Source organism: Piliocolobus tephrosceles, chromosome 5 (genome assembly GCF_002776525.5).
Source record: "Piliocolobus tephrosceles isolate RC106 chromosome 5, ASM277652v3, whole genome shotgun sequence".
Lineage (NCBI taxonomy): Eukaryota > Metazoa > Chordata > Mammalia > Primates > Cercopithecidae > Piliocolobus > Piliocolobus tephrosceles.
In genome coordinates, this window is record NC_045438.1 from 156594341 (window position 1) to 156620285 (window position 25945).

The 25945-nt window shown below is 43.5% G+C and overlaps 1 protein-coding gene across 7 annotated transcripts in view; it reads left to right on the forward strand.

Moving 5' to 3' along the window:
• Positions 1-243: 243 nt before the first annotated feature.
• ADTRP (androgen dependent TFPI regulating protein) overlaps positions 244-25945 on the forward strand; it is a 92574-nt gene continuing 66872 nt past the window's right edge. The window contains exon 1 of one of the 7 annotated variants that reach the window (XM_023185392.2): positions 244-485. Coding sequence is in view for 2 of the 7 variants with exons in the window: in XM_023185390.2 (XP_023041158.1) it covers positions 17710-17769 (60 nt within the window). In the remaining 5 variants the exon portion in view is untranslated. Of the gene's footprint in view, positions 486-14848; positions 17770-21331; positions 21347-25945 lie in introns of those variants that run through there. The other 6 variants (XM_023185391.2, XM_023185385.2, XM_023185386.2 and 3 more) reach the window with 6 other exon arrangements.

The following is a 25945-nucleotide window of genomic DNA, read 5'->3' on the forward strand; positions in this document are numbered from 1 at the left end:
ACCTTATAGATAGAAATGTGGTATTGCATTTGTACACACCTGCAGTCACACATGTGCGCGTGCGCACACACACACACAGACACAAACTCCCTCCACTCCCCAGTTCTTGCGCATTCCTATTCCCTACTCCAGACAGAGGACGCCAGCTCTAGGGGAAGTTGCCTCTGAATGCCCACTCACCAAAAAAAAAAAAAACAAAGTTGGCTCTTGCCAGCAATTGCACCCACACTTCCCAGCAGCCCTGGCTGTTGCCATTCATTGGTCAGGTATGATGCTGCCTGCTCACCTTTGACAGCCTTCCCATCTGCCAACCAGCCCAGAGAGTCTCCAAACCGAGCCACCTTTCTTGCAAAGTGAGTTCCCACCCACCCAAGAAGGAGATCTTCAGCTCCTCCTCTTCGCCAGTCGTGATGATGATGACACTCAGGAAGAGATCCATTCTGTGGAAACTCCACAAGGTGAGGCCACATCTAAATAGCTAACAGGTGAGTGTCCTTCCTCCCTGCCTGTACCACTGGCTTGGATGGAGAGGCGGCTGCATGGCCAGGTGAGGGGGCCACGGGGCTGCGCGCTGCCACATGACATTTCTGATTTTCCAGACAGCGTGTCTCAGCAGGGTGCTGATCTGGGCCTGGAAATCCCCGTCCAGAGTGTTGATCTTTGTCTCGAGCTCTCTGCATTTCCCTTGTTAGGAGCTTAGGGCTGTCCGACGAGTTTGTCGGAGGTTATCGCAGGCGTCTGAGGTGCCAGCGTGGGAGGGTGAACAGTTGCCGAGAGGGTGAGGGGCTTTGAAGTGGGTGGGCAGGAAGGTGAATTTGTGAAGTTTCTCAGAACTGCAACTTGGTTTTCTGAACATTCGTCCTGTGCGCCAATAAATTGTTGCCAGATGTCTGCTCCGATACAGTTCTAGCGTGAGTTCACATGAAGATATTTAAAGCCATTAACTGCTTTAGTCAGAAATGAGGAAGGGGTGCTGGGGACGCTTCCTGCCCACTAGGTAAATTGGGATCCAAGAGCAGAAAGCCTTTTTAGCTTCCATTCCTAGTTTTCTACAACTTAAACACATATACGACATTTTCTTTTGCTCTCAAACATTACCCAACTCACCGTGGCGATATATTAACAAACTCCTAGTGTAGACAGTGCTTCCTGGATCCTTAGGCACTGACAGTGACAAAAGGGGCTTGCAACCTGCAGGAAGAAACTGCTGAGCAGGCAGGTGCCAACAAGTTGTGTTTTCCAAAGTATCGGCAGGTGCTTCTCACCTCTTAACCCCCCAGTGGCTTGCCTATGAACCACTCCTTCTCTAATTTAGCCTAAACTTTCCCAAGTTTCCAACCACTGAAGTCACTAGTAGATTCACCACCCAATATGGGGCTCCCGCTACCGCAGGCCACTGGTAAGATACGGACAGCATTGCAGGCTCAGAGGCTGACAGACCTCCCTCTGAAGACCTAGATAATGTAAATCCAATGAGACACAGATGAGAGCAAGCCGGGCTTTGTCCTGCCCTGTGCTGTCCTGGTGCACACACCCACGCCTGGCCACACCCGACTCACCTATCCAGATGAGCAGCGGCAGCCCCAGGCACAGGCCACTTGCAATGCTCCACAGTTGTGGAACACTGGATGCCATGAAGTTGAGGAAACACCCCTTTCCCTCTCTCACCTATTTTCCTTTAGAAGCCTAGGAGTGCAATTGTAATTGAGTTTTTTCTTTACAATCAGGAAAAGTTTTCCCTATCCCCTGATACAGAATAAAGTGAAGGAGCGAAGCATTTTAGCTCAGCCCAGCCTGCATGGTTTCCCAGCAGCTCAGATATTTATACATGTAGTGGTGTCTACTCTTTTGGTGGCATGATCCAGCAGGGAGTGGTGGAGGAGGGGAGAGGAGGACATCTCCCCCGCCCCCACACCCCCACACTATTGGCTGCTCCCCCTGCCACTCAGCAAAGCCTGACATCCCTCTGCTACCCTCGCCACAGCTCCTCTTCACTCACTAGGGATGAAATCAGCCCGTAGGCACCTGGTGTGAACCCAAACGTATCTGACACAGATCTCAATCAATTTAGAAAGTTTATTTTGCCAAGTTTAAGGATGCACCCGTGACACAGCCTCAGAAGGTCCTGACAACATGTGCCTAAGGTAGTCAGGGCACCCACGCCTGGTTTTATACATTTTGGGGAGGCATGAGACATCAATCAATATGTGTAAGGTGTACATTGGTTTGGTCCGGAAGGGCGGGACAAGTTGAAGCAGGGGAGGGGGCTTCCAGGACACAGGTAGCTAAAAGACAAACGGTTGCATTCTTTTGAGTCTCTGATTAGTCTTTCACTGAATACACAATTTACCTGTGAGAGGAGAAGAGAGGAATAATCACTATGCCTTAGTCTGGAAACAACAGGGCAAAGGAAGCCATCAGATATGCATTTGTCTCACGTGGGCAGAGGGATGACTTCAAGGTCTGTCTGTCCTTTGTCCACAAGGAATTTTCTTGTTAGCTAATCATGAAGCAGCTATCTCATTGTAGCAGCTTGACTTCCCTTTGGCTTAGTGATTGTGGCCTCCCAAGATTTATTTTCCTTTCACACTGACAAACACCGAAAACCATCCCCAGACACAAGAAAGGGGGAAAATGAGTTTTCCTGGGGGTACATGGAAGTCCCAGAAGGTAGAGACAGCAGGGCAAAGTGGCAGAGCGGTCCATGACAGTAGGTCAAAGCACTGAAAGTAAACCATCTATATCATGATTTTTTGGAATATCCTAGCTGTTAGGTCTTCCTATTGAACCAAACTGACAAATCTCAGGGATCCTGGGCTAGAAATCCCATGGATTTGATTTAGAATGATCTCCAGAAAACTGTTCCCTGAGGACTAACAAGATTGCAACCGGCAGCAAATAATAGATTTACGCTTGAGGGTGTGCCCTACAAGAAACCAAGAAGCTAGAACCGCCCCCCACTCACATCGTGCGAGTCTCCCTGAAGCTTTGTTGCAACTCTGAACTTCTGTAACATGGGCCACAGGCAGCATTTCACAATGGTCACAGCGCACAGTTGTATACCTTGTGTTAGACGTGCAAAATATAGTTAGTGCAAACATGCTCACTAAATTAACTATGGCTTGCCAAATTAATTCCTGGAAGCAAAGAGAAAGAAATCCAATTTTCTAACCAATTATGCTTATTGATTTTTCAAGGTCAGGCCTCAAAGAAAAATGCAGAAAGAGTAAAAATTGCCATAGGACTTTATGAAGAAATTGTATTTGAAATATGGTGTTATATCTACTTCAGCAATAACTGTCATTCACTTTATCTATGAGTAGATCCAGAGTCTCACTTTTAGGTAGAAGGTGTGTTGTGTGTTCACACTGGGATACGGACAGATCTGGGTATGTTTAGGATCTGAGGAATAGGCTTACTGATTTGGGGTCTATTTGCTGGGGCTTAAGAGCTTTTAGGTAAATAAATTATCCAACCCCGCCCCGCAACCCAAATTAAGAAACTCATCTGTAGCAAGTAGCAAAACTTCCACCTGGAAGTCTATCATGTGATCCCTACATTCTTTTGGTGCCACAGTAATATGTTTACCTTGTGACCATAATTCACACTTGACCTAAATCTCACTGTGAACCAGGAACCAAGACGTGCAATTTAAAACATTCTCTTTTGAGGGGGCACAAATGGCACATTTGTTAACAAGACATGAATTTAGAAATAATTCTTTGGAGGTGTAAGATAGAAAAGGTGTAATTTATAAAGTGTCATTTGGTTTATTAACATATGTACATTCAAAACAAGCTTCCACTTTGAGAGAGAGAAAAGGAAAACCAATTCTGTTTGGGACCTTTGACAGAAACCTGACCTGATGTTTGCACACACCCACGCCCACACCCACACACCCTCCTTCCATTGCCTTATCCCTACCAATTTTGTGACAAAGGTCAAGCTTTAGAGCATGGTCACCATGTAATAAAGTCTGGACTACTTCACCCAATGCAAGGTTTGCTTTGCCACCATTCTCACTCCTCCAATATTTCCTGGGGTATAAGCACAACCTGACCCCAGACTGCCTGTGTGGGTGGCACTGGGGAACAGGGAGTCTTATTACAAATGGCGATAATTAATAGGTCCTCAGACCTATTAAATCAGAATCTCTTGGGGAAAGATTAGAAATCTCATTTTGTGTTTTTTCTGTTGTTGTTACCATTGAGACAGAGTCTTGCTCTGTCACCTAAGCTGGAGTGCAGTGGTGTCATCACAGCTCACTACAGTTTCAAGTTTCTGGGCTCAAGTGATCTTCTTACCTAGCCTCCTGAGTAGCTGGGACTCCAGGTGTGTACCACCATGCTCGGCTAATTTTAAAAATTAATTTTTCTTTTTTTTTTTGCAAAGATGGGATCTCACTATATTGCTCAGGCTGGTCTTGAACTCCCGTCCTCAAGCGATCCTCCTGCTGGGATTATAAGTGTGAGCAACTGCACCTGGCGAGGAATCTTTTTTTTTTTTTTGAGACAGATTTTCACTCTGTTGCCCAGTCTGGAGTGCAGTGGCACAATCTCCGCTCACTGCAAGCTCCGCCACCTCCTGGGTTCACATCATTCTCCTGCCTCAGCCTCCTGAGTAGCTGGGACTACAGGAGCCTGTCACCAAGACCATTAAAAAATTTAATGTTTTAAATTGCACGTCTTTGTTCTTGGTTCCTGTATTTTTAGTATAGACGGGGTTTCACCGTGTTCACCAGGATGGTCTAGATCTCCTGACCTCGTGGTCTGCCCACCTCAGCCTCCCAGAGTGCTGGGATTACAGTCATGAGCCACCGCGCCTGGCCGGAATCCTGTTTTTTTAACAAGATCCCCAAGTAATTCTTCTACACAGTAATGTTTGGTAACCACTTCCAGAAGATTGCAAAAAAATTGGTTTGTAAAGGAACTGGACCCAAGGCCTTGACTTCAGGCTCATATATATCTCAGCAACTGGGCCGTAGTCTCTACCACCATCCTCCAACAGCCCAATGACAAGAAAAAGAAATGCACAAAGACGTGATTAAATGGGAAGCAACAGAATAGGCAAGAGAAAAATTCAACTAACAAATGCTAGACTGCTGAAAGTAGAATGGTTTTTAACTGTCCTCAGTGACTCAAAGACATCCAAGCCATCATTACTTGCAGAGCAATTGTGGTTCGGGAAGCTAGTAGTATTGACATACATATATAATCTAATGTGGATGCTGACTTAAATCAAATGAACCATGAGAACAGCAAAATGAAGCAAAATAAAAAGTAACAGTGGGATTCTTCTTCAAATAAATATGCTATATTAATGTATGGATTGACAGTAATTACCATTAAATATACATATACTGGGGACACAGCTCAAAATTTGTTACTGATAAGGATGCATAGTCAGAAGTGTTCAGGACCTTGATAGTGGAGATCGATTTGAAAGATAAAAAAATTAATTACAGTATGGTGCTAATATATGGTCATATATGACCAATCTTAGAAGATACCTGTGTTTTAATAGAAGATGAAGCTTAGTCTGAAGGACTCCCTCTTTGATGGTGAATTTAGGGCTTTCTGGTTGGCAGGTAGATGAGCTATGAGGCACTGAAGCTTTTACCAGGATAATTACATTAAATAAGAAACTTCTAGTGGTTCTTAACCAGACCCTTGGCTGGGATCAGGAATTCAAGGCAGTCATGATTTTTCCATGATCACCCAATCACCTTTCCTTCTCCAGTGGAATTCAAAATGCAGTCAAGTCAGTTACTGGTGGGTTCTGCAGGTAGTTTGAGGATGAGTTTATTATAGAATGCATTATTGTAGAATGAATCCAGTTCATTATAGAATGCAAATTTTCATGTACACTGTAAAACTATTACATTTAGGTTGACTTCCTTTGCCAAAAACTTTCAGACAGGTTTATTCCTCTTTACATTTTGTGTAACTTTATAAATTACATAAAGAATACAGCACATGACTTGTATTAATCTAAAAATACATATACACAGAGGATAAAGTGCAACCCAGCAGAACATGTCTGTGACATTCACTTTCTTAACACCCCCCAGAAGAATTTTCTGAGTTAATGGAAATAATGTTGTCCTCTAACAAAGTCAGGTTATTTTTCCACACTGTTATGTGTGGTTTTTGGCATTCCTATATATGAATATATATATTTATATATACATATTTTATACATATAAAATATGTATAAATAAAAATAAAATATGTATATATATTTTGGAGACAGAGTTTCTCTCGTGGCCTAGCCTGGAGTGCAGTGGTGTGATCTCGGCTCACTGCAGCCTCCGCCTCCCAGGTTCAAGCAATTCTCCTGCCTCAGACTCCCGAGTAGCTGGGATTACAGGTGCGTGCGCCACCACCATACCCAGCTAACTTTTTGTAGTCTTTTAGTAGAGATGGGGTTTCACCATGTCAGCCAGGCTTGTCTTGAACTCCTGGTCTCAAGTGATCCACGCACCTGGGCCTCCCAAAGTGTTGGGATTTCAGGCGTGAGCCACCGCGCCCGGCCCAGCTCAGCTTTTTACTGAGATTTTATATAGACTGCTTCACTTGTAAGGGTCAACCCTGTGGTCTCACCAATTCAATAATTTTCAGAAAACACTTATTTGTACTTTGCTTGGGAAGGAAAGCTCAGTTATTTACCTATCTCCTCATTTCTTTTTGAATTTACACTGTAGCTGGTACATGTCTATTTCATGCTTCCCAAAACATCAAACGTATTTTGAAAAGGGATCCAGTTTAGGGTGATCAAATGTCTTAGTTTGCCCAGAACAGTTCTGGTTTTAGTACTAAAACTCTCACATTCCAAGGAACCCCTCTGTCCTGGGTAAACCAGGATGGTTGAGGTAGCCACTAGCCCCATGGGGCTGTTTAGGTCTCCAAAATTTAAAATAGAATAAAATTAAAAATTTGATTTCTCTGTTGCATTAGCCACATTTCAAGGGCTCTATGACTACCCATGAGAACCTCACAGGACAATGCAGAGATAGAAATTTCCATCATTGCAGAAAGTTCTGTCGGATAGTGCTGAGCTAGAGGGTATTTCCTGCAATCGCCTAGAACCAACATCCTTTAAAACAGTGCCCTAGTCAAGTGTTAAGCAATCTCATGTGATGTGGCTGGCACCTCGGTGAATGCGCAGAGTGTACTGGGTCAGCAAAGCTGCAGTGAAAACTTTTGTTTTTTAGAGCTTGCATAACCTGATGCATCAGGCTTCTGGGACTATGTCCTCATCTTCTTAGAGCCCAGGAATTTATAAACAGTTGTTGGCATTTAGTGGAAATCGGGGACATGGCAGGAGAAACATTTAATATGACAGCAAGAAAAGATAATTTGGCTCTTTTAAATTGGGCATGAGGCATGAGGGTCACGCTAATTTTGTTCCCATTTATAGATTTTTTTCCTTGACATGCAGCACAGGAGAGAGGATAGCTGGGTCAAATTGGGTTAGAGCTAAAGGAGCTCAGGCACAAGGAAAACCACCTTTGGAATGAACAGCTTTTAAGTCCATTTCATCCCTAACCCAAGCAATGGGCTATAAAGTTGGATGGGAGCTACAAAGTGGCCAGAGTCGTGGGGAGATGTCTGGCAACATCTGTCCTCCCCCAGGGCAAAGGCAAATTAGAAACAGAGACAGAGACAAACTGCTTGTCTGTTTAAAGATTCAGTGCTGAAGAATCTAGTTGTGAGCACAGGGTTTATCTGTTTCATAACATTTTATTGAAGACCTGCAGAAGTCTGTCCTTGCTCTTCAGTCATTCACAGTCTGGTGGGGACTCTAAAGTATTTACTAATTTTAAAACTATAAGATTCAACGTAACAAAGGACGATTTATGAAGATGGCAATGATAGCGATGATGATGATAGTGATGGTGATGATGATAATAAGTAACATTTATTGGGAGCTTTCCAGGTATCAAGCTCTATTCTAAGTGCTTTACATGAAGGAGTACAAGACAATACTCTGGGAATATAGTTGCTAGAAGGATCCTCAGGTAAAAATATAGCATTCTGTTTTTCAAGATTTCTCCGAAATGTAGCATATAAACAAAGCAAAATCCTTTTATAAGTCATTTAGAGAAATAGCGTAGTAGAGCCATTTTGGCAATACATTTTATTTTTTTAAATGACCTTTTTATTTTGAAATAATTTTAGATTTACAGAACTGTTGCAAAGATAGTACAGAGAGTCCCCATATGATGATGGATTTTTGAGTCAGACAGCCATGGCCTCAAGTCCCAGTTCTGCTGTTTATGCACTGTGTGTCCTTGGACCAGTTATTTGAACACTCATATCTTCAGATGTGGCTTCCTTGATTGTAATATAGCACAATAACACTTGCTTTAGAGGGTTGTAGGAAACAAAAAATGAGAGAATGTGTGTGAAGTGTGTGCACATGCTTAAGCCATTGACGTGCCTAATAAACATTAGTACTTATTTTTATTTATGTAGAAAGTATATTCGTTATTAAAAAATAAAGAAAACAATACGTTACAATAATTTTAAATGGGCTGATGTCTACTAATTACACACAAACATTCCTTCTCTCTTCACCACCCTGCCTCAAAAAGAGAGGTAATGATAATTCACCAACTTGCGACTTCAGGTCAATTGCAGTTGCTCTTTTCAATTCCTAAGAAACTGCAGGGGCCAGTGGGAAATTCTGAGTTGTTACAGTCTTAATGGAAAGCCCCAGGTCAAAAGTGAAGACTTTTCTTCAGTTTAAAAGCTAATGTTGGCCTTAAGACAACTGTGAAATATGTTTGGAAATTGTTCCCACCAAATGTTTTCTGGAAAGAATTCCGGCTGCTAGCAATTGAAAGCCTAGTGATAGATTTAGCACCTCGGCCATGCTGAAGAAACATTGCAAAAGTTGTTCCGGCAAACACATTTTCTAGCAATGGGGAACTTGTTGTGGGCCACATGGGCATTCTGGCCAGGTTGTGGCTGTGAGGACATTCTCCAAGGGTTTCCGATCCTAAAACCTAATGCTTACTAAGAGCTTATGACCTCAGAGGCTCTGTCCTTAGTACTCCATAAGCACTGTCTCCTCCAATCCACACAGCAATGCTGTAAGTTGGGTATTATTATCATCATCCCCATTTCATAGTTGAGGAAACTGAGACACGGAGAGTTTCAGGTACATGCCCATGGCCACGGTATTGGGAACAAATGAAGCCAGGGTTTTTGTTTGTTTGTTCGTTTTTGTAGAGACGGAGTCTTGCTCTGTCGCCCAGGCTGGAGTGCAGTGGCATGATCTCGGCTCACCGCAACCTCCACCTCCCAGGTTCAAGCAATTCTCCTGCCTCAGCCTCCCAAACAGCTGGGACTACAAGTGCACACCGCCACGCCCAGCTAATTTGTTTTGTATTTTAATAGAGACGGGGTTTCACCGTGTTGCCCAGGCTGGTCACGAACTCCTGAGCTCAGGCAATCCACCTGCCTCGGCCTCCCAAAGTGCTAGGATTACAGGCATGAGCCACCATGCCCAGACGAAGCCAGGACCTGAGGTAGGTAACTTAGGATTTAGGACTCACACTCTCCGCCACTATGTGAAAATCTTTTGCCTTGATTAGCTTTGGAATTCACACTTCTCCAGAAGCCAGCCATTCACTGCAGAATAGCAGCCTCATGACAATAACAGAAAGAGATTTGAGAGCCCCTCAATTCAACTGGTAGCTGTCAGACATTTCCTCAGGCATCCTCTCATTCGTGGCATCCTAAGGATGATTCTAGTGGTAGACAACAGATCCTTGAACAGCAACAGCCCAGGCTGCAGGTTAGACTTTCCTAGTTGGCCATGTAGCCTGATGGCTTCTGGACTCTGTGTTCTCTTTTTGCTCCTGATCCAGTGCTCATTTTGAAAGTTACAGCCAGATTAATGAAAACAGGGATTGTCACACTTGCCCCATTAAAGGGCTAAAGACTACATAAAAACTGTTCTATGTTACCGCAGCGGTGGGGAGGGTATTGTCATGCAATGAATCCCTGAAATGAGGTTACTGGATGAAGTGCAGTAATTGCTGCTTTCCAGAACAGGGAAAAAAAAAAAGCTACCTCCCCAGCACTTCAAGCAAGTTCATTGAGAAAGCAGCCTCATGGTTTGAAGATAGCCTTGAAGATAAATGTCTGCACCCCATCTACGACCTATGTAGGCCTTTTCCAAATCATTTTGACATCACTCCCTCTGAATCTTAGAAGGCAAACACAGGAAGGGAAAGGGCAAAACATGGTGGAAAGAGATTTCGACATTGTTCAAGTGAAAGTATACAAGGGAACAGTTACTGGAGTCTAGGGTCAGGAGACAGTTGCTCTACCCAGCTGATAATCAGCTGTGCTTCTGTCCACGGAGCTCACGTCTATAAAACATTCTTATCCTCAGCAGGCCAGGGTTCAAATAAATCTTTCTCTGAAAGTAAAAAAGAGAAGCTAATCTTATTTTACACTGGCATGTGATTTATTTTGGGCACTCACAAAACGAATTGGACTCATGCTGAGTAGCCTAAAACACCATGAACATTCTAGAGGAGATTGGTGGAAAATGGTTAGTGTCCATGAACTTCAACCAACTAGATAATGTGAAGCGATCCCAGATGATTTATTAATATGCAATAATGCAGACTTGTTTGGCAATGAGAAAATACCACGGAGGCCAATGGGTGTGACCTTCAGCTTCAGCCGTTTTGTAAACAAGCGTTCTATGAGGTTTCATTTTATTTTCACACAGTTTGAGGATGGCTTTCTATCCACAGGGCAGTAAACGATTAACCAGAAGAGCTCCTTTTAACCAAATGAGTGTGAGGAACTCTGTGGTGGGCAATCTGGCAGCTTTTTTTTTTCTTTTTTCCCCAAGATAAAGAGATTTTAAAAAGCACAGCAACCTTTTTCTTGCTTTTATGAAACACTGTCTTATGTTTCCAGGCAGAAAAGCAATAACTTTCGAAAGGTCATGTGATGTCATTTCAGCAATGTAGAAAAAAAAAAAAAGAATCAACAACCAAAAAAGATAATGAACTTTGACAGCATGTTTTGTGTGTCTGTGTGTGTGTGTGTGTGTGTGTGTGTGTTTTAGATGGTGTGCTCGCTCTGTTGCCTAGGCTGGAGTGCAGTGGTGCAATCTTGGCTCACTGCCACCTCTGCTTCCCGAGTTCAAGTGAGTCTTCTGCCTCAGCCTCCTGAGTAGCAGGGACTACAGGTGCTCGCCACCATGCCCAGCTACTTTTTGTATTTTTAGTAGAGATGGGGGTTTCACTATATTGGCCAGCCTGGTCTCCAACTCCTGACCTCATGATCCACCTTCCTCAGCCTCCCAAAGTGCTGGGATTACAGGTGTCAGCCACAGTGCCCGGCCTGACAGCATGTTTTAAAGCAGAATAGAAGTATGTACACATACATGTGTAATTCTGAAAGGATTTCACTTTGAAATTTGATCACTGTAATGTCTTAATAAAGGCCACTTGTTCATGAAGGGCTAGATTAATCTTTGAGCTGTGTTATACAGGAAATCAAATCCTGGTCTATTACAGGAGACATCATTGACATCTTCCATGAGTGCAAACGTGGGCAGATAAAGAAAGAAGCAAATAAAGCCTTCTCCTCTTGCCAGGGAAAGGAGTTGGTTCATAAAAACACTGGATAAGGTCCTAATGTGCTTCTATAAGGCTTTAGAAGAGTTTCTATCTGCCTCGCCTCATAGGATCATGCCATGCCCCACACTGGGGACACTGAGTTTTTCTGGTTTGGAGAGCAGTGGTCCTCCACTGGAGGTGATTTTCTCCCCAAGGCAACTTTTGGTAATGTCTAGAGACATTTTTGGTTAGCACACTGGGAGCCCCCATGGTACTAGATAAACCAAACAGATGAATCTAGCATCACGAAGGTCCAGAAAATTAAATTGTCATCAGAATCATAGTATACAAAAGTCAGGCCAGGACCCATGTACCAAACCCAAGCAGGGTGTCTGACTACTAAAATAAAATATTTAAATATGACTTAGAGTCTCCCAATAATCAAAATACAAAATGTCCAGGTTAAAAGCAGAATAAATAATAAAGTTGGCAGATTACTCGTTGCAGCGTTGCTCACACTCATTTGGTTAAAAGGAATTATTCTGGATACAACTGAAAAGTAATAGTTACACCAAGAATCAGGGATATCACAACTTTAATGAAAACCAGATAATCACTGACACAGAGGTGAATCAGATACTGGAATTATCTGATAAAGATTTTAAGGCAGTTATTATAAAAATGCTTTAATGAACAATTATGAATTATTGAAACAAAAATAGAAAATGTCAGCAAAGAAATTGAAGTTATTTAAAAAGAACCAAGGGAAATTATAGAACTGAAAAATACAATAACAGAAATAAAAATTCACTGGATGAGCTCAATAATAGAATGGAGATGACAGAGGATAGAATCAAAGAACTTCAAAATAGATGAATAGAATTGACCCAATCTGAAAAACAGAGAGAAAATATCCTGAAACATAAATGAACAGACCTTCAAGGAACTGTAGGACAGTAAAAAAGATCAAAACTTCATATCCTTCGAGTCCCAGAAGGAGAGCAGAAAGTGAGTGGTAGTGAAAGTGTATTTAAAAAAAAGAAAAAAAAAAGTTGAAACCTCCCCAAACTTGGTAAAATACATAGACCTATAGATTTAAGAAGTGGAACAATCTTAAAATAGGAAAGCCGAAAGAAATCCATGCCTTGACACACCATAATTAAACTTCTGAAAACTAAAGATAAAATCTTGAAAGCAGCCAGAGCATAATGACACATTTACCACGGGGGAATACAAATTCAAATCCTAGCACATTTCTCCTCTGAAACCACAGAGGCTACAATAAGTGGCACAGCATTTCTTAAGTGCTGAAAGAAGGACTGTCAACAGTGAATTCTCTCTCTTACAAAACAGGAATACAAGGGAAATAAAGACATTCTCTGATGATGGTAAATTTAAAGGATTTGTTGCAAGCAGACCTACCTAAAGGAAGTGGAAAAGAAGCGACTCAAACTGAATGACAATGATCAAAGAAGGAAACCTGAAGCTTTGGGAAAGACGAAAGAACAATGTAAAAGTCAGGAATACAGTCAGGCAATAGACTAGCTCTTCTCAGGAATTTTAAAAATCATATTTAATGATTAGAACAAAAAATTATAACAGCATCTGAGAGTCAAGACTATGATGTTTAAAAGTGGGAAAAGATAAAGGGATTAAAACAGAAGTAAGGATTCCATACTTAATTTGAAGTGATAAAATGTCAATGCCAGTAGACTGTAATCAGTTACATTTGTATATTGTCACACCCAGAGCAACTGCTAAGAAAATTACACAAAAAGGTACATTCAAAAATACTATAAGTAAATCAACATGGAATCCTAAAAAGTGTTCATGTAACACACAGGAAGAAGAAAGGACCAGAGGCATACGAAGCAGAGGAAACAAAGAGAAAACCAATAATTAAACAGAAGACTTGAGCCCCAATAACAACTACTTTAAATGTAAATGGTTTAAATACACCAATTATAAGGCAAATATTGGCACAGTGGATAAAAAACAAAACAAACCCAAACAAACTGACTCAACTATATGCTATATACAAGTAACTCATTTTAATTTCAGTGAAATAAATAGGTTTAGTCAAAGGACTAAAAATACTCTGTAAGCATTAATTATTTTTTATAAAAGAAAGAATAGCTATATTAATATCAGATAAAGTAGATTTTATCCAAGCAAAGAAACTTCTAGAAACAAAGAGCAATGTTACATAATAGTAAAAGAATCAACCCACTCTAAGGGATAATTGGAAGGACAGCCGAGAAAGGAATGAGGCCCATAGACCCAAGTTCAGGCAAGCTGATTTGTTGTCAGTCCTGTCAGGCTATCTCCTGACAAAAGCAGAGGAGGCAGATCTGCTTACAGATTACCGCAGGGCTTTATAGGGCGAGGAACTGGGTCGGGGGAGGGGAACTGAGCTGGGTGTGTAGGAGGGCTAAGTCAGGGTGGGGGGAGCTGAGCTGGGTGTGCAGGAGGGCTGAGTCAGGGTGAGGGGGCTGAGTCGGGGGTGCAGGTGTCTTGACCGCATCCTGGAGATGTTTTTTGCCAGTTTTGTATGCAAGGTGAACAGACATGTTAACTGCATCCCGCAACTGCCTGGACCGTTACTGGAGGGGTCAATGAAGGGGGGGATTGTCTTTAGCCCAGGGGGAGCTGTGCAGAGGTCACAAAGGACTACATTGTAAGACCCATAGGAAGGGAGGGGAAACAGTCTGGTCGGGGTGACCCCAACATTCCAGCCTTTGCATAGATGATAGGAAAGGGGGCGCTTCAGGCCCCCGGGCTGCTTCAGGCTGAGAGGGGGCGGTAACTAGGAGAAAGGCTGGAAGGTGGTGTTGGTTTGGGTTTTGAAATTGTTGATACTCCTGGAGTAACATCATGTCGTATATGGTTCCATGGGTAAAGGCTTGGATATGATTCTGCCAAAACTGGGTGAAGAGGCGTATTAAGCAAGGCACAAAGATTAGGAGGAGAAAAAGGATTATAGTGGGTACAAGGAGAGGGAGTAGCCAGGGGGCCCAGGTGCTGAGAGACCAAGAGGGCTAAGAAGGCCGGGTAGAGGAGCTGCTTTCCCTGATCTTTTGGGCTCGATCTTTGAGTTTTTTTACTGCATCCTGAACTAAGCCTGACTGGTTAAAATAAAAGCAGCATTCTTCGTCTAGGAAAATGCAGAGTCCTCCTTTGTCAGCGGTAAGTAGGTCGAGACCTCTGAGATTTTCTAAGACAACAGCCACTAGGGAGTCTAGCTGAGCTTGTAAGGTGGATATGGAAGTTACAAGGTCATCTATACCATCTGAAAGGCCTTTTGATAAGGTTTTATGGTGACAAGAGGAGGTTGCGATTTCTGCTACTCCTGTGCCTGCAGCACTGTGATGCCTAGGCCTACAGGTAGTGGGATAAGCTATATGACCCGGCACCTGTGGTGTGAGAGTTGAGTATTTAAGGTTTGGAGGGGCAGGTTTTCTCCTGGAGCTATGTCTATTTTAGAGCTGAGGAAGACCAGTGTACAGGTGCCCATCCAATTGGTGGCGAGATAGAAGTAGGTGGAGGTGCTGCATAGAAAGAATACACCTTGGCTAGGGAGGCAGAATTGTAAATGTATGGCAAAAAGGGAATGTAAAAGATTGTTCTCTGAGTGCCAGGTGTGGAGGGAAGAGGCTAGAGCCACTCCGGTTAGGGGTTGAAGAGGGTGTGTTGAGGTGAGCTGGCTAGCTCCTACTGCTGAGTTTTCTAAGTGTAGAAAGAAGCGTTTTGTGTCAATAAGCAGTTCATTTGAAGGTGTGTTAGGCAGTGGGATTTCCGTGCATTCGGAAGTGGGGACAGGGTCTAGACAAGCGCTCCACCCTGCGATTTCTGAGCAGGGCCTGTGTCGGTTATTGCAGAATCCTGATGTTTTTCCCATGACTTGGGTCTGAGGGGGTTGGAAATTTTGAGAATTTGTGTGGGGTTTGTTACTGTTGTTTGGATGCCTGTTGGGGGAGTGAGTGTTAGGATATAGTTGCATAAGCTAGAGGAGAGGGTGCCCAGGGGGACTCCTGAGGAAAGTTCATGTTTTATGCATAGGGATGCGTGTTGGCTGAGTTTTAGTAAGTGCTCCTAAGATAACCTTGTGTTTTGAAGTATGTGCGGGAAGATTGAGTTTGCAACCTTTGAGTGCATTTACTCCTCTGAAACATTGGTAGTGGGGGTGGAGGGTTGTATTGGTGAGAACCCAGTGTTTGAGGGGAACTGGGAAGGCATCCTTTGATGTAGTTTCTGAGGGGTATACACAGAACCAGCAGGCCTTGGCCAGGGAGGGGTTAGTTTGATTGAGTATCGCATGTGCCTGTTGAATGGTGCGCTGAAGGTGGAGCGGTAGTGAGAAAAAGGAGGGGAGAACGAGTAGCTAGAGAGAGGGCAAGTGTAAAGGTAAAGAATTCCGCTTCATCTGGAGTGAATTCCTGTAAATCCCCTTGAAATAGAAGATCAGTGATCCAATCAAGGAATGCCGTGAGGGTGGGATGTTCTGGGTAGGACCATGAGATGTTTTCTGTGATGCAGTGAAGGAAGAGGGTAAAACGGCAGGACGGGCAAAGACAGGACATTTAGGAGGGGCAACTATTTGTTGGTGGCTGTTACACCGGCTATAAGCAGGATTATGAGGCAAAAGGTTACGGATATTGAGATTTTTTGTTTGAAACTCCACCCAGGAGGCAAGACAGTATATAGTCCTACGGCAAAGAGTAGAGTAAGTAGGGTGATTCCTGCAAGGGCAGCGTAATGGATGATTTCCATTAATAAGGGTTTGGATACTTAATGGTAAGGGGTGACAACTTATCTGTTATGGTTCATGGGGGAAGAGTGGGGTCTTCTGGGATGGGTGTTAAGACAGAGTCAAGTTGGTCTGAGAAGGGTGCTGGGGTATTTGCAAGGAATAGCTGGTTGGTTAGTTGGTGGCGGGTCAGCTCCAGAGGCCCTTTTTAACCTGGGAAGATGGTACCAAAAGTTGTGTCCTGAAAGTCTGGCTGCGATGGGGGTAGTGAGAAGGACTTGGACAGGGCCTTCCCCTCTTCAGTTTGAGACTCGTTGGAGTAAGAGTTTTTAGAAAGACGTATTCTCCTGGAAGAAGTGTTTGGTAGGTGAGGCCTTGGTGGGGTTTTGGGAGGGCCTGCTCAGCTTGTTCGTGGAGAATATGACAAATGAGGGAGAGTGTTGAGAGGTACTCTCCTAATTGAGAGTTAGGAGGGGGCCTCTTTTGTAAGAGGAAAGGGTGTCCATACATTAACTAAATGGACTGTGGAAGGAGGGAACTTTGGGACTGACTCTGATGCAAACCAGTGCTATGGGTAAAAGGGAGGTCCAAGGTTTTTTGACCTCAGACGTGAGTTTGATTAACTGAGTTTTGGGAATTCCATTTGCCTCCTCGACTTTTCCAGATGACTGGGGCTGGTGTGGGATATGGAGGCACCACTGAATGCCAAAGGATTGGGAGACTTGTTGGGTAATTTGGGAGATGAAGCTAGGTCCATTGTCTGATTGTATAGAGCGAGGGAGACCAAATCTAGGGATGATTTCTGTTATGAGAATTTGGGAGACTTCTGCAGCTTTTTCTGAAGGGTAGGAAATGCTTCTACTCCACCTGAAAAAGTGTCTATGAGGGTAAGAGGATATTTAGTTTTTTTGACGGGAGGCATGTGGGTGAAGTTTACTTGCCAGTGCTCCCCTGGGAGTGTTCCTCCGAGCTGTTGTGCAGGGATGAGGAGATGGCGGAGGATCCCTTGGGAGGAATATACGACAGTTTGAGGTTATGTCCTTTAGTGAGATGAATAGTTGGGGGGAGGAGAAATAAGGGCGAAGGAGTAGGTACAGAGGGTGTGCACCAATATGGAAGGACTGGTGAAGAGATGTTAGAATTTCCTTGCTTTGCTCTTGGGGAAGAACGAGCTTTTGATATTTGATTATCTAGTCCCCTTGAAGGGAGGCTCCTTGCTGTAGTATCGAAACTTTTCGGTGGGAGGCTATTTGGGTGGGACGGCTGGGGTGACAAGGAGGATGGGTGCAGGGAGAGGAGAAAGGGAGGCCTGTTTTGCTGCCTCATCAGCCTTCCTATTTCCTTTTGAGATTTCATCTGATCCTGCTTGATGTCCTCAACAGTGTACGACTCCTGCTTCACTTGGGAGGTGTGCGGCCTGAAGGAGTTGGTAAATAAGGGGCCGTTAGTAGTGGGGGTTCTTTTGGTGGTAAGGAACCCTGTCTCTTGCCAGATGGTGGCGTGGGAATGAAGAATGTGGTAGGCATACTTGGAGTCTGTGTATATGTTGACCTGTTTGTCTTTGGCGAGGGTTAGGGCTCTGGTGAGAGATATGAGTTCTGCCTTCTAGGACAAGGTTCCTTGGGAGTAGGAATTTAGCCTCAATTACATGGTTTAAGGTAACTACTGCGCACCTAGCAATTTTGGGAGAGCCAGGGGCTCCGGAAGATGAGCCGTCTGCGAATAGTTGGTCATCTGGGTTAGTGAGAGGCTCAGAGGATATGTTAGGGAAGTGTGGCTGCAGGTGATCCAGAATGTCAGTGCAAGAATGAGTAGGAGGGGAAGAGAATATTGGAACTAGGGATGCCGGCTTGGGGGGGCTCTTTTGGCAAGGCTGAATTTGGGATTTTCGATAAAGAGGGCATGGAGTGACTGAATTCAGGAAGGAGAGAGGGAGCTTAACGCCCGGGTGGAGAAAAGATCCTGTAAGTTGTGAGAGCTGTGGACGGTGGTGCGTTGGCCGAATGTTAGTTTTTTACTTTCCAGAGCTAAAACGCTGCTGCTAATGCTCTAAGACAGGTTGGCCACCCTCTGACAGTGTTGTCTGATGGTTTAGAGATATGCCACAGCGGCAAAGGAAGGAGGACTTCCCTTCTGTTGCCCTAAGACCCCGAGAGCTATTCCTTGGTTTTCGGCGGTATAGAGAATGAAGGGTTGGGAGATATCTTGTAAGGACAGGGCAGGTGCAGTGGCGAGAGCAGTTTGGAGTCTACGAAAAGTGGGAAGTATGTTGTGTGTGGGGCTTAGGGGTTCACTGAGAGGGCCTCTGGCTGCTTCATAGAGGGGCCGAGCCAGGAGGGCAAAGTTGAGAATCCATATCCTAAAGAAACCTGCCAGTCCTAAGAAAGAGAGAAGTTCATTTTTTGAGGAAGGCAGAGGCAAGCTGTTTCTTAAGGTTGCTTGTGCTGGGGTCATGGCTCGGGCCCTGGGGGAGAGTTGGACTCCTACGTATGTTACTGTTGGGGTAGACAGTTTGGCAAACAACAAATCTCTATTAGCATTTGGAATTTACCTTCTACCATGAATAGTGCTGAGGGCACAGAGATGTATCAGACACCCCTGGAAGAGCTCATAGTGATTGGCAGCATCAGTGAGGGTTTCAACAGGAAAAGGCAGTTTCCTCAGCTGAGAGTTTAATGATGGGACATTACCCCAAGGATGGGCAAAGGTAAGACAGTTCTGTAAGAACTTGGACGTACAGATCAGCTGTAAACATAACGAGCCATCTCAGATGGACTCTGTGCAGATTATTAGGGTAGGTGGAACAAGTACAAGTCCCGCCAACTTAACTTGTCTTCAAGCTTAACATTTGAGAGCTATATTGGTTAGCTGTTTGTTTAGCAACAGCAGCTGGAGAACCCCTCTCTTGTGTCAAAATGAAACCACACATCAGCAGACTTGTTCACCATCATCTCAAGAACTCTGTGCCCTATGTCCCTATTTCCTGCTCATCACTGCTCGACCTGCAGACGTCACCTAGGAGTGTCGTCCGACCCCTCCTGCTGCAGCTGGCGCCATGATATGTGTGGGTATGTGTGAATCTATGTGGGGTTGGGGCATTTCTTCAGAGGCCAGCCCTGGTCAGTTGCTCCCTTAGTTCAGTTAGCGTCTCAGCTTTGGGAAATGAGATAGTCACTGTTGCAGGTTCCTTGAACCCCATTTCATACTGAAGGAAATTAACACCCCAGTGAGGCTGATGGCTGGTCAGCTCCAGGTCCTGAAGCATGTACAAGCTTGGACTCAAGCCCATGTGCCCTGACTCTCTGTGTTTTGTACCTCATCCCTTGGTGACTGGATAAGAAATGGGTTATATCTCTACCAGGAAAAACTGTTATTTGTGCCGGTGGCCATGACTACTTTACCGTGGGACTCCCTTCATCCTTATCCTCTCCTACATGGTGTCTGGAGCTTCCCATGACTTACTCAATGCATTAATCGTTAGCTCAATCTTCCATATATTTAGAATGACAGAATAATGTGCAGGATAATTTAAGCTCCATTAGTACTTTATGCATACCTCTATTATAGTACTTATCACATCGTGTGCTAATTTTTTGTGTACATACCTGTCTCTGCCACTTGGCAGTGAGTTCCTCCGGGGCTCAGGCTGTCTTACTTATTTCTGTATTCCACCTCCTCCCCACAACCCAGCAGCTGAACACGTTGAACACAGTAGGTTTTTAATGAATGAGCCGGCTTTAGGGTAAGACTCAGTAGACTGGTACACCTGGTATTCCACATATTCATTTATTCAGCAAATATTTTCATAACTGTTACTATTTTTTAAATTGCCAAGTAAAAATTGTATACATTTGTGGTGTGCAACGTGATGTTTTGAAATATGTATGCATTGTGGAATGGCTAACTCAAGCTAATTAACACATGCATTACCTCACATACTTATCCTCTTTTTGCAGTGATAATACTAAATACCTTTTTATTTTTTCCCCACAAGGTCTGGTTCCATTGTCCAGGCTGGAGTACAGTGGTGTGATGCCAGCTCACTGCAACCTCCACCTCCCACACTCAAGCAATCCTCCCACCTCAGCCTCCCAAGTAGCTGGGACTACAGGTGCGCATCACCACACTCGGCTAATTTTTGTGTTTTTAGTAGAGATGGGGTCTTGCTATGTTGCCCAGGCTGGTCTCAAGCTCCTGGGTTCAAGTGATCTGCCCACCTCAGCCTCTCAAAGTGCTGAGATTACAGGTGTGAGCCACCATGCCTGGCCGAAAATACTTATTCTACTCTGTTAGCAATTTTCAAGCATACGATACATTGTTATTAATTATAGTCACCATGTTGTACAATATATCTCTTACACTTATTCTTCCTGTCTAACTGAAATTGTATATCCTTTGACCAACTTTCCCCAACCTCCACTCCCACCTCCGCCCCAGGCCTCTGGTGACCTCCATTCTACTCTCTGTTTCTTTAAATTGCACATATAAGTGAGGTCAAGTAGTATTTATCTTTCTGTGCCTGGCCTATTTCACTTAACATAATACCCTCCAGGTCCATCTATGTTGTCACAAATAGAAGCTTCTTCTCTCTGAAGACTAAGTATTATTCCACTGTATATCTGTACCATACTTTCTTCATTCATTTATCCATGGATGAATGTTGGGGTCCGCGTGTTTCCTAAACAAAGGAATGAACACACAAGAAAACACAAGACAAGACAAACATGGCGGCCGCCCCGAACGACACGCTCCGCTTTATTTTATACAGTCGTTTGTGGAGTGTTACCAAGTCACAAGACACATTATTGTTTTTCTGACCTTTCCTTGACCTTCTGGATTTTCAAGATGTTTACACATAAACAAGCCTCCCAGGTCTGCTGTTTGCAGCTGGCTCCTTTGTCCTCCCAGTTTGCAAAGAAGGAACGCCCTGCTTCATTTGCAAGAGCAGGACTTATCAGGAATGTCTCATTTTCGAGCACGTAGTCCTCTACAGATGAACACTTACGGTGAGTCCCTGTCATGACTGTTGTAAATAAGAATGTTGCAATGACTGTGGTAGTGCAGGTGTTTCTTTGACATACAGATTCATTTTCCTTTGGATATATACCCAGTGGTGGGATTGCTGGATGATATTATATGTCTATTTTTAATTTACTGAGGAAGTTTCATACCATTTTCCATAATATCTGTGCTAATTTATTTCCCACCATCAGTTATATCAGAATTTTCTTTTCTCCACATCTTTGCCAACACTTTTCTTCTTTCTTTCTTTCTTTTTTTCTTTCTTTCTCTCTTTCTTTTTTTAACAGCCATTCTGACAGGTGTAAGGCAATATACCTCATTGTGGTTTTAATTTGCATTTCCTTGATATTTAGTGATGTCGAACATTTTTTATCTATCTATTGGCCATTTGTATGTCATCTTTTGATGTCTATTCGGGTGTCTTGCCCATTTTTAAAATTGGGTTATTTGTTTTCTTATTCAGTAGATATTTATTAAGTACTTACTGTGTGTCCAGCACTATGCTAACCTCTAGGAATTCAAACGCATTATATGTGAAAGCTAGGAGATAATGACATATAAAACAGACTAACTCTTAGTCATTATGCAATATGCAGGGATACATAGCAGGTTAAAGAAGACAGGAGGGGGCTATTTAAGATGGCCAGGTTGCGGTGGCTGTCAAGGAAGGGTTTCTGGAGAAGGAAGCTGCTGAGCTGCATTTTAAATGAGGGTTATGACATAACCAGTCAAAGATATGTTGAGAGGAGGCATCACGGAGAGGAGACAGTAGGAGTAAAAGGCGCTGGTATGTGACATAGCCAGGTGTGGGTGAGAAGCTCTGTCAATGCAGTGTTGTTGGAGTGACATCGAATGTGGGATGCAACACGAGGCTGGAGAGAGACAGCGGGGAGTGGGCAGGTTATTAAAAGCTATGAAACTTGGATGTAATGCTGTAGGTGATGCTGATGTAGTAAAGGGACATGAGCTGGTGGGGGATGTGGCATTTCAGAGAGAATCACTCACTGACCTTGTGAAAAACAGAGCTAGGGCATCAAACTAGATTCAGGAAAACCAGCTAGGAGACACTTGCTATGGTGGTGGCAAGAGATGGTGGCCACTTGAATGAGGGCAGTTGTAGAAGGGATGGAAAGAAAGGGACTGATTTGACCCTGATGTGGGAAATGAACTAGGCAGGATTTGGTGGTTAATTGGATTTGAGGAGTAAAAAAGAGGGAGGACACGGTAAGCTCTCAGGTCGATGGTGAGGCCACGGTCACAAGACAGAGACTAGAGAAGAAAAGCCTGGCTTGGCGGAAGGCAGTGAACTCGTTTTAGACATATGGAGTTGGAGGTGTGGCTGTCTCCTTCAGGAGATTCCGACAGGTAGTCAAAGATGTGTTTTAAGCTTGGTGGGGATAGGGAGAGGGCCTGGACTAGAGGTATAAAATATGTGGTCATAAACTAGAAGGCAGTGGTAGAAATGATGATCATGGATAAAATCACTAGGGTGAGTATGTGTTGGGAAACGAACGGTGAGCCGGACCAGCTCTCTGGGGAATGCCAATACAGAAGAGGCTGGTGGAAGAGCTCATGAAACAGGGTGAGAAGGATAGTAAGAGCATATTGGGAGAATAAGCCTTGCTCACACGTGGCTTCCTCAGGCCTAGCTTCCCTGATGCCCTACCCACACCAGGTCTGACACTGCAGTCCCCTCTAATAAGTCCTCTGTGTTTGTTCTTCACAGGAGTTGCCATAATTATAAATCAACACCTGTTTTTGTTGTTGCTTAATGTCCGTCTTTCCTGCTAGAATATAAGCTCCATGAGGGCAGCGATTGCATCTCTCTTCTTCCTCAGGGAATCCTCAGGGCCTCGCAGGTGCCTGGCAAATAGTTGTTGCTTAATCAGTATTTGTGAAATTAAAGAATCATGTTGCAGACTCCCAGTGGGTAGAGAGTTTCAAAGAAAGTCACTCTTAGTAACCAAGTAGCCTGTGTCATATCCAAATCAAATTATGAAATATGCGTATTTTTAAATGTTTAAAATTTCCTTTGTAAAATAGTAAAATTTTTGAACAATTCCCTCCCACTTCTCCTGGATATGATGTGAAGCCTCCAGATACTTGGAGAGAGGAAAAGGCAGACAAACAGCACATTTAGTATGTATTAGTTTGTAATGTGTAGCTAAGAGACGACATTCATTGCTCTCCAAAGCTCCACCTCTGGTCTCATGGTGGGGGACGGATGGTCAGGCTGCGTCATGAAAATGGATCTGGTTATTCAACCAGGAACACAAATTATCATGTGAATATGGTTGCAATGTAAATTTTTCCTTGGCCACAATTTTGTGAAAAGTTTTATAAGAAAAGGCAGATGTTGAATTAAGAAATAGTTTTATTTCTTAATTCATAATCCTTAATTCATAACATAATCCTTATATACATGTATTACATGTAATGATTAAATCCTTATATACATATATTACATGTTATTTATTAAAATAATACCATTTTATTAAATTATTATTAATATGTATTAAAATGATATTACATGTTATTAAATCCTGATATACATGTGTTATATGTTATTATTTATTAAAATGCTAACAATTCACTGGATCCCAATGTAAAACAGTAAAACTCTTACAAATAAATTTAAACAATTGTATCAGTATTTATGACAGGCCTCATCTGTGAGCATTGAGGCTGACACAAAGGAAAAATCCATCTAGGTGGTGAAGGGCCAGTGTCCAGGTTCGGGCACACACATTTCAAAGATTCGGGTCTTTGTCTTCCCCTCCTTTCCTACTTTCACCTCAATCATTACCCATCTGCAGACTTAGGCTTGAAATTTGTTTTGTATAAAGGAATAAGACCTCTAAACAATGGTGTCTAAAATGAAAACACTCTTGGAGACATTCATTCATTCATATGTGCACCACCAAGTTTCAAAACATACTGATCCTTTTCCGAGATAATTTTCTGATGGGAGGAGAAAATAATAAAAGGAACTCTGTAGGGAGGAGAAATATCAAAGTGGGAGTCTGAGAGTGTACACAGCAACATTGTTCCTTTGTAGGCAGGTACACTGGTTGTATTGGGGTTCTCTAGAGGGACAGAACTAATAGGATGTATGTATATAAGAAAGGGAATTTATGTAGGAGAATTGACACACAATCACAACAACAGGCCGTCTATAAGTTGAGGAGCAAGAAAGCCAGTGGTGGATCAGTCCGAGTCTCAAAACCTCAAAATTAGGGAAGCCAGCAGTGCAGCCTCCAGTTCGTGACCAAAGGCCCGAAAGTCCCTGGCAAACCACTGGTATACGTCTAGGAGTCCAAAAGCTGAAGAACTTGGAGTCTGATGTTCGAGGGCGGGAAGCATCCTGCGAGCACAGGAGAAAGATGAAGTCCGGAAGACTCAGCAAGTCTAGTCCTTCCACGTTCCTCTGCCTGCTTTATCCTAGCCACGCTGGCAGCTGATTAGATGGTGCCCACCCAGACTGAGGGTGGATTTGCTTCTCCTAATCCATTGACTCAAATGTTAATCTGCTTTGGCAACACCCTCATAGGCACACCCAGGGGCAATACTTTGCATCCTTCAATCCAATCAAGTTGACACTCAGTATGAACCATCATACTGAGTTCAGATGGCAGCTCTGCCTCTTGCAAAGTGTTGAACACATCCTTTTAGCAGACCGGACTTCAATGTCCTCATCTGAAAATGTACTTAATACATAATAGCACTGACCTCATAGTGTTATTTAGAGTGTTAATCAGCTAATATGTGTAAAACAACTGGAACAATGCTTAGCAAACAGTAAGTACTGTAAAAGTATTAGCTTCTGTTACTATTTGCAATTTAGCCCAGGCTGTGGAGTTTTGTACAGAGTTTTATGTACCCATTTCCCAGATCACCCTGTCCCTTGAGAATGGTTTGCTATGGTCTATGTTTGTGTTCCTGCAAATTCCTGTGTTGAAATCCTAACGCCCAGGGTGATGGCATTAGGAGAGGGGAGCTTTGGGAGGTGATTAGGTCATGAGGGCAGAGTCTTCATGAATGGGATTAGTGGCTTATAAAACAGGCCCCAGGGAGCTTGTTTGCCCCTTCTACCACATGAGGACTCAGACAGAAGGCACTATTTATGAACCAGGAAAACGACCCACATTAAACACCATGCACTCTGTCAGCACCTTGATGTTGGACTTCCAGCCTTCAGAAGTGAGAAATAAATTTCTGCGGTTTCCAGGCTTCCCAGTTTACAGTATATTGTTATAGCAGCCCCAATAGATGAAAAAAAACATGGTTGCAATGCAGACCTCCATGGCGGGCTCAGGTTTGCTCTCCTCCCATCTCCCATTCCTGATGTTGGGAGTCTGTTGACTCTTAGGAGGTGGGTTTGTTTATGTTTTGTCCTCCTTGTCCAGCCTACAGTTCTTTCTGCTAGTACTTTTAAGCCCTGGTTAAGTCATTAAAAAGCACCAATTACAGACTTACATAACTGTGTCAGGAGCATTTCTCTGAGGGATTTGCTCACCCCTCAGAGTCAGTTGCCCAGGGAAACAAGCTGGCGATGTCACAAGGCATCCACTTCTAGTTCTTCC